The sequence below is a fragment of the Geospiza fortis genome, unplaced genomic scaffold (genome assembly GCF_000277835.1).
Source record: "Geospiza fortis unplaced genomic scaffold, GeoFor_1.0 scaffold41, whole genome shotgun sequence".
Classification (NCBI taxonomy): domain Eukaryota; kingdom Metazoa; phylum Chordata; class Aves; order Passeriformes; family Thraupidae; genus Geospiza; species Geospiza fortis.
The window spans coordinates 4499847-4509409 of NW_005054299.1; the positions used below are offsets into that span (position 1 = coordinate 4499847).

The following is a 9563-nucleotide window of genomic DNA, read 5'->3' on the forward strand; positions in this document are numbered from 1 at the left end:
GCCCAAAAAGCATTCTTACAAGCCTTCCTGGTGTGCCCTGCAATAGAGGAAGGGCTATCAGGCCTCCCTCAGTTCCACCCACCTGTGCTGGGCAGAGACATCACAATTTCAGTGCCTGCCTTTCCCTGGCACTGCTGTCTGTGTGAGGGCTGCTGGCACAAGGGTCCTCTTGTTCCCTTTGCATGGTCAGACAAGCCATGTCTCAAGCTGGCTTACATCAGAAAGATGCTCTGCTGGCCCTGAGTCTTGGGCCCAGGTCTCCCAATGACTACCAGGTATTTTCTGTGCATTTCCTGCACAAAGATATTCTCAGACAAAGGGAGAATCCTTACAGATGAGATCTTAAGAAAACACAACAGAAAGGTGAGAAAGAGGCCTGCAAGGACACACTGTATACACTGTCACTGGATACTTAATAATATTATAAATTGTTAGGCTCCTGGCTAGGATTATCCCACAGATTATAGCATCTTACCTCTATATTTTAGCCACAGACACGTTGCCTTTACCAAATAAATGTAATGTAACCCAGGAGCAGAGACACCAAAGTGAGGAAAAGAGCTTCTGTGTTTTTGACATCAGAGTATCTGCTCTCAGAATGTAATTACTATTACATCTGGTAAGAGTTCCCAATGCTGTATCCTCAGAGGCCTCTATCAGGTCACAGTCCATCTGCAGTACTTTTCCAACTAATTCTTTCCAGTGTCAAGTGGCTTAAAGCAACAGATTGCACTTAATTTGGCCTGAAGACTATTTAAATAACCAGATGTGTTATGAAACAGTGACACTGAAATATTTCTTACGTTGGAGAGTTTTCTTTCTATATTCTGGCACTGGTATTTAGGAGATGGAGAAGAGCAGAGTGCAGTTTCTGGAGAACTCAGCAGCCCCAGGTAGGGTGGTGCACCTTCCAGGCCCCTGCTGGCTCTCAGCAACCTGCTCCCGTTGAATTCAGCTACTGAGAAGTTAAAGGCTTCCTTCTGCCTTTGCTGCTGGTGCCTGTGTGCCTTTGCTGGCACACAGGCACCAGCAAAAGAGACTATTGTCTGTCCCCAGCAGAGCCAAGGGCAAGAAAGGAACAAAGACTGCATTAAATTCATAGGACAGCAGTAACACATGTTCCCCATAAACAACCATAATTAGGAATTTGCGAGCTAATTATAGGATTTCAGAATAAGAAAGTGCAAAGCCAATGTCCAAAGGTAAAAAAAAAAATAAAAAAAAAATAAAAGGTTTCTGTGACATTCCAGCTGGCCAGCATTGCCACCTACTGGCAGATATTCCAGCACCGACCAACCAGGGAAAAGGCGGCAGTTCGGGACAAATTCCTCACTCCCACACCACTGTTCTGTCACCCCTAGAGCAGCTCACGAGTGGAGAGCAAAGTGAACAAAAGAGATGCCAGCCCTGCTGCTCAGTGCCTGAGAGGAAGATGGCAGCAGTGGCCAGCAGGCTGCCATGGCACCAGCGGCCACCATGGACACGGTGCCTCTCGGGCTGGGGGGTGATGATGTTCCTCAGGCTGCCCCAAAGGGCTCTCAGGCCTTCCTCAGACCCCTCAGCACCGTGTCCTGCTCGTCCCCCAGACAACACTACATCACTCACACCCCTGAAGCACAATTTAACACTGAAGTTGAACAGGCAGGGAGGAAAAATACCTGTTGCCAACAGGCAAATAAATCTCAATCTCTGCAGTGGACAGTAATTTTGATGATTAATTTTGTCCAGAGATGAAACTAGGTAGATGGGTGCTTGCCAATAATTTTAAGAAGCCGGTCTTTAAAAACTCATTACCCTACAGCTTGAAATATGACCAAGTGCAAACTGGAGGATTCTCAAGTATGCCCAGGATCTCATTCCTTCAGAAAAACCCATTATGACATAAAATCCAGCCATTCCAGAGTCCTCAAATGACAGTGGAGGTCCCAGCCTTGAGTGTTGAACCAGAACTTTGGAAAGTTGTTTCTAAATACACACAGCAAAGACCATGAGGAGGGTGTTCAACACATGAAAGGACATCAGAGCTCCACCAGCCACCAAGGCCCCTGCCCACACCAGGAAAGGTTCAGCAGGTGATGCCAGGGCAAGTCACTTCAGCCTCTGTGACCTCTGCTCTCCCCCTGCATGTAGAGCTCGCTCAGTTTTTCCTGTTTCAGAGGATGACTGGCAATGATAATTCCTGCAGCATGAAACCCCAAGTACATCCAAACAGCACAACCTGCCCAAGTTTAACCATACTGAATATTGAACTGTTACCAAAATGGCAGGTCCTGCTCAGCTCTGCAGGATGAGACACTTTAGCTCCATGGAGCCAGGCACTTTGAAGTCAACATAGCATTTATCAATATTGCCTCAGCTTTTCATCTCTGCTACGTTTCTGTGTGGGCAAAAGAGTGAAGTTCAAGCCAACTCTAGAGGAAATGAGTAACAAAGGATTGCACTGCCCACATGAACTGGCTGGGATAGAACAAACAGTGCCAAGGAAGATGGGCATGGCAGCAGCAGCTCAGAAAATGTATCCTTCATCTCCTTCCCATGACAGTGACTTCTGCTTCTGAAAATTCTGCTAAAAAAATTCAGTTGAGTTCTGCACAATCCTCAGAATGGAAAATGGTGCAGAACACGGAAGGTGAGTGTGATAGGGAAGACTGCCACACACACACACACACTCACACAAAAGGCAGGTTTCAAATCTAAATGAGTTCTATTATTTGCCATTTTAGGAAGAACTTCAACTTGCCCAGCCAAGTAAGCTTCTGCAGCCCCTGCCTCATCACCTGACCTCTACCCACTCCACAACTTCTGACAGCAGCCATCTCCCTCCAGCCCTGCCTCACCTTTTCCACTGCTCTCCTGTTCCAGCCTTCATCCCTGCCCATGACATGCACTTCTTGGTAGACCTGGCAGCAAGTCTATCAGCCATGTGTGTTAGCAGGTTAACATCCCACAGTAAACTGCCTCACATTTCCCTCATGCAAATTTCTCAACTTGATTTTCAGCACATTCTTCCTGTTGTAAGCTTCTCACCTGGTGGTGCACCTGCCACAACAGGGATTGCAGCAGTATTAAGAAACCAAGCTCTAGTGAAAGGGTCAGTGAAATGAACTTTTTCCCCGAGGGTGCAAGGCATGGAAAATTATTCTGGCTGTAAGGGCCTGTGCTCACTAGGGAAGACTGGAATCTGTTGGCCTCTTCCCAACAGCACATACTCAGTCCCAGAAGATGCACAGGGTCTCACTGCTTGTGGGGAAAGATGGAGAAGGGGAGGATGCAACATGACTCAAGCCTCTTTAGAAACCCGAGAATCTACATGGAGATGGGTAGAACAGAAAAGGAGGCTTATAAAAGCAGCAACTGCTGGAAGTTTCAGAGAGCACTTGTAACTGAATGGGCAGGAGAAAATAAAGCAGAATCACTGACACAGCGTTTAAGCAGCTTGGCTTTGTAGAAGAAATGATAGCTTAGAAGTAAATGCTGGCACAGAAATATTTTAAAGCATCACCAAAGCATACCCAGCATGTCAAGAAAAATAAACAGAAAATTTCTCTGTCCCGAACACACACCACAAAAAGGTTTTGTAAGAAGAATTAGTTGGACTCATTTTTGTACCATGAGAGACAACTACCAAAACCCAAAAGGAAGAAGAGTCCACATCATATTACTAAAGGCCCTTTGCCTTTTCCCTGCTAACGCAGAACAGGGCAGGAGTTTTTATGATCTTGACCAAGGCAACAAAAAGCAAATTATTTAAACTAAGTATGAACATTCCAACCAATGCAGTTCTTTACAACTGTGATCTCTGCGTTTCCCATTGCTATTTTCTTTCCATTTTCCAAATTTCTACTCCCTACCCCGCACCAAGTTTTCCATAATTACACTATCTTTACATAAAATATAACCTAGGGAATGGGAAGGATGCTGTCTTCTAAGAGTGTGTTTGGGATTAACCTTGTTATGCAAAGTCCAGAGACAAAAGCTGCTTATCTGGGCAAGATGCTCTGACATCACTAGCTAGAAAATACCAAAGTAGCATAAATCAAAGCATAACCCTCATGATAAATAAAAGGGGGTTTCTTATTTGGTTGGTTTTTTCCCCTCAGTGACATTTCAGAACAGTGCTTTCAAAAAAACCCTTTTGATAGTTGGATTAAATGTCAAGGAAACTCCATTTCTTACCTGTGTTTTTGCAAGTTTTATGTTCATAAAGACGTATGGAGTTTCTCTGCTGAATCAGGGCTTTAGTCTCTAAAGAGTTACATCTCTGCAACAACTACAAAATGCTTCACAACAAAAGTAGGGAAATAAGAGGATTCTAGCATCTTCAGATGGTTTCACACATCAAAACAGTTATAAAACTATCCTTTGAGCAATGGTACAAATCTTCAGGTTCACTTGAAAACACTGTAGCAGACACAGACACAGTTTTCCATTTGCTCTTTAATGATCTCCCCCCCTCTGACTGCTGTACACTCAATGTTTTTGTCAAAGTCAACTCCCCTTGAGTCCTTCCTTCAGGCATTCCTAAAGCACAGCTCCTGAGGAGCACCTGCTTCACAGTGATTCCAGTGAACTCCCACAGCAGAGTTATGTACAGAGGGGCCTGCTAGTAACCTAGAGTCAAGGTGTGGAAGGGAGAGTGCAGGCACTGAGCAAACTACCACAGCTGGCACACCCACAAGCTGTGCTGGGCTCCTGCTGCCTGTCCAGACCTGTCTCATCTCCCAGTGGACTGCCAGCAGACCTGTGAAGTCACTGTCACTGTCACTGCCTGCCTCAACACCATCCCACAGCTCTTTCTCCATCAGACTAAGGCATGTCGATGGCATGTGCCTTGCTGCACTGCAAGGAGAGAAAGATTTGATACAGGCTCACAGGATCAGAACAGCAGGCCACAACTCCAGAGCTTTCAGCCTAGGAACTGCAACTCCAGATGCAGGGGGCGGGGGGTAAACTATCTATTATGAACTGAACAACTGATTCAGATAAACAAAACCAGAGACCTTTCCTGCTTCTATTTTAGGATAAAAACAATTTGCTACCATTATTACTCTAGAATATTTTGCTGTTACACTTTCTAATGAGAGAGAGCAATAAACTGTCCAGAGAAACACCACATCTCGAATTCTGAAAGAAAATAACATATTAGTGCATGAACTTTCAAAAAAAAATCATTTATGTAAAAGGATGTTCTATTTACAAAGGTCAGTTTGCTCTTTATGATATGCATAACCACTACCAGAAAAAAATATGCATGAAAGAATCACCTTATCTTTCAAATAAACATTTACAAATACTCTGCTTAAACTACTAGAAAAATTAAGACATTTGAAATTAAGAGTGCATTCTGCATGCAGTTAAGATAGAAATTACATTGCTGGACTTTAGTGTGTCATTTCTTATCATTGTGAACAACAGACACTTGGGCTCTTCTAAAACACCACAGCCTGGCTATTACCTTAGGATCTCAAAAGGAGGACATGGATCTCCAGGAACAAGTTATCAGCTACTCTGTGTTTTGCCATTATGAAAGGACATCCCAATTTTCTTCTCAGTAGGAGGGTCTGGTCTTGTCCAACTCGGTGTTCTTTTCCCTGAGTTTCTCTTTAGTGTCCTGCTAGGATGATGGCTGGCTGGGTACATCTGCCAGTCCTTGGTGAGGACTCCTCCTGTTACAAGGCAGAGTTCAGGAATTCCAGGAGCTGGGCACGGTTCCGGTCTCTCTGTCGAGCAGACAAGCAGAGGCAGTGGCTGAACAGAGCTATACTCAGGAGCAAGGCCACAGATCCCTGTTTTCTGTGGGGTTTCCACATCCCAAAGCAAGTGCCATTGACACAGCTGGGTCCAACCAGCTACCAGTGAGGCGTGGGTACCCAGGGGAAGTGCCAGGAATGGCTACTGGGGACACAAGCTGTTCCTATTCCATGAGACATTTCCTAAGTGGCTCCCTAAGGAGGCTCCACTGGGCTGTCATGGTGCAGCTCACAGCCTGCCCAGGAGGGAACTCACAAGCACAACAGATGCTCCTCTCTGGTGGCTGAGGCAACTTTCACTGTACTCCCAGCAAGTCCTGAGCTTTGGGAAGTATCTTTTTATCTCTGTGCATAAACAGCAGCTTATGCAGCATAACAGAACCCTGAATTTGGATTCTCTCTTCACAAAAGAGATAGCCCAACTGGTCAATTCCACAGATTTTTATAAAAAAATTATTGAATCTTTAAATATTGTAAAGAATGGATGTTGTTCAATTCAGCAAGACCACAGGCCCCAATCAAAAAAAGGACCAACATCAAATATTTGACACCAAATATTGTAACAAGTAGGCTACTGGAACAAAACTAGCAAACATTCAGCATAATTTAACACACACTTTGGTGTCACAGAGAGAAGATAATGTGTTTCAATCAAATTTAACTCAGAATGCTCAGGACTGCTTTGGCAGCTGTAGAATGAACTACTAGGGCTGAACGTGAATCTGCCAAGCTGGATACCTCAAGGAAGTAACACTTCCTGACCAGTACCAGAGCCCTCTGCAGGTCACCCTGAGGTGCTGAGGAGTGAAGGTATTATTTAAGGGCTGAGTCCACACATCCACAGCAATAGCACACAACACACAACTCATGGTATTTATTTCCCTAGGTACCTCAGTAAAAACATTTGACTGCTCTAAGAAAATGCAGGAGGATGCGCAGTAATACAACTGGGATGTTAAAAATTCCTCACTAAATAAAGGCTTAGTCTTGCATGTGTTAGAAAAACACAGTGAAGTAGCAATTACCACAACTGATCACAAGAGACTGAAAGAAGATGAGTACAATTAGCACCAGAGTAAGAGAAAGCTACAAATTGCCTGATGATTAGAGGCTGAAATTCTAAGAACCTGCACAAGCATCCTTTGGTTTATCTGCCCATGACTGAGTATTGCAAGCCCCTTCATAACATAAAACCTGCCAAAAGAATGAATTAAAATTTCTGAGAGGGCATCACAGCCCCACTAAAAGCTACCCTCACTTTAGAACTCTAAATTGCAAGACCCACTCTTCTACAAAAACTACTACTAGAAAAAATATTAAAAGATACAGCATTTTTTCTTAGGGACATTTAAAGTAATTAACTCTTACCTCTATATCTTCCTTAGTCTTCTTTATTTTCATCTTAATTTTCTTTCCGGTTATCATGCTGTAGTTTTCATTCTTCTTTTTGTTTTTGAAGAACTGAAATGAGATCACATGTTAAAAAGACATAAGCTTTGCTCTGTACAAATCTTATGTAAAATTGCAGACAATAATCTTTTATACTTCCTTAGTGTCCACAACAACAGAGAGAGGTTTCTACTGGTTGATGACCAAACTGGTGATCCTATAAACATTTTTATGACAGGATGGATTAAGTATGTAGGTGAGAAATAAAACAGGGCTTCACCCTCGGACCAGCATACCTTGGAAAGCTGGACAGGGCCTGTTTTCTCTTTCCTTTTCTTCTTTTCTTTCTTTTTCTTCATTTTGTTCTCCTTTTTCCTTTTCTACAAGAAGAAGACATGCTCTTATGCTTACAGACTAACAAGGGCAAAAACCCCCAAACCCACCAGGATCTCCCAAGGCCACTCAAGTCAAGACAGACACTGCTGCTTGCCCTTACCCCTGATGGACAAGCAGTAGAAAGTAATGGACCACGGTTAGCAACCCTTGGGACTCTAAGCAAGAGTCAGAAAAGGTTTGATTCCCTGTTCTCTCTCTTTTAAAGTAACCCCAGTATATAAAATCACTGAAAATGGAATAGAAAAATTACAACAGCAAGAATTTATCACTCACCAACTATAAATAATTTCTTCTGGCAAATTCTATAACGTTATCAAGATTCCCCACTTCTCTTTTTTTCAGAGACTACTCTAAACTTCAGCTGGACCAGCAATGATTGGCAATAGTAACTTTTAAATTATTTCTCTTTTTGTCTGAAGTCAAGTGCTCATTTATCAATTCAGCTACCACAACCCTAAAAGCATTATTTAGATTTACACAGCCACAGATGAAAGCCTTGTCTTACACGACATTTAAGGTTATTGAAATATAAAGAACTGTTTTGTTTGTTAACTTCTTATTTCTCTTTGTAAACTTTTACCTTTTTATTGTGTTTTTCTTTTTTCTTCTTCTTTGACTTAGACTTAGGAGAATCTAAAATTAAAGGAAAAATAAATAACAAAATCAAACACTCAGTTTAGCATTCTGAAAAAGGCATTTGATTTACAGATAAGACAGAGAAATGTGAAACATATGAAGAAAGTGCTTTAGTTCAGCTATATGTATCAACACAGGTTGAACTAACCTTGAGAAAGTTTAAGTTACTGCCACTTACTGGACTAACATGGAAGCTGAAAATACCTGATTTACTGATTCTGCAGATGTGCCATCTTCACCCGAGTCCTCAAAGTTAAATGCTTGAAATGTTAAGACCAAAGGAGGACTAAATCAAACCCACAACTCTGGTCTAGATAGACTGGTGAAGTAAAAAAAGATCTGTGTTTTGAGAATGTAACAAATTGAGGGGCTTAAATATATATAGCATATTTTTACCAAGCAACACTTATTTGAATGGCAGTTTGTCTTCAGAAGGAATTCAAATTAACATAAGAACATTGCAAACTGTGTGTGAAGGGGCACCTTTACACAGAATAGGAAAGGGTTATGAGAGAAACAAGCAGCACTGGCATTCTGCACTGTCACTTTGTGGTGGTTTTACCACTTTTAAAACAAGCTTTAAATGCTCTCAGGAGTGCTATCAAAACTGGAAAACACCATGTGCATGTGGAGGTAGCTTACCTCTACTACTACTGGAAGAAGATGACCTTGAGGATGAGCGTGATGAGGAGGAAGAAGTGGATGTACTGCTAGAAGACGATGTGGATGAAACAGATGAGGATCTGCTTCTGCTGCGCTTTCGTTTCCTTTTTTCTTTTCCTTAGGGTAACACAAGGCAACAGTGACAAGCCTGCTAATGACTGTGGCCTACCAAAATGACTCTCAGTAGAATTTAAACACAACAAACCCCTGTTTTGAGGGGTTTCCAGTGTTCCATGGTCTACTGGCATCAGCAAGCCAGCAAACCCAGTAAGTGACACAGAGGGTGACACACAAACCAACACCAGAGAACAGCAACAGATCACAGCACCTACCTCGGGCCTTCAGCCCTTCTTCTGAGGTTGCACACAGCGTCCTGCTTTTCTCATCCTTCCTGTTATCCATACCTAGTCAGAAGCAAGAGGACATTCAATAACATCATTTCCAAAAGACTTTGGCGGTGGGGGGTAAATTCAGAAAGAGAGGAATCGACCCAGCACGCCTGAGGGCAGCGCCATGGAAGCGCAGGGTGGGACAGGCTGGAAGGGACCACGGAGGGTCCCTGGTTCAACCTCCCCGCTCCAGCAGGGTCATCCCAAGCACACGGCACAGGACCACATGACACCGCACCACACTGCAGGAAAGCGCGTTCATGCCCTTGCACCAGGAACAGGAGGCCAGCCGCGGCTCGGGTGCCGCTGCCGCAGACGCCAGGGGGGTTTTACCCACACC

At 43.4% G+C, this 9563-nt stretch overlaps 1 protein-coding gene across 1 annotated transcript; it reads right to left on the reverse strand.

Annotated features, from left to right (window-relative positions):
* Window positions 1–5122: 5122 nt before the first annotated feature.
* Window positions 5123–9291, reverse strand: LOC102041887 (pre-mRNA-splicing factor CWC22 homolog). The gene is made up of 6 exons (XM_031060989.1): window positions 9167–9291; window positions 8814–8951; window positions 8116–8168; window positions 7436–7519; window positions 7119–7211; window positions 5123–5720 (listed from the first exon to the last, which is right to left on the reverse strand). The coding sequence occupies exons 1-6, from the start codon at window positions 9234–9236 to the stop codon at window positions 5670–5672; spliced, it is 489 nt and encodes a 162-aa protein (XP_030916849.1). The 5' UTR covers window positions 9237–9291; the 3' UTR covers window positions 5123–5669.
* Between the last annotated feature and the right edge of the window lie 272 nt (window positions 9292–9563).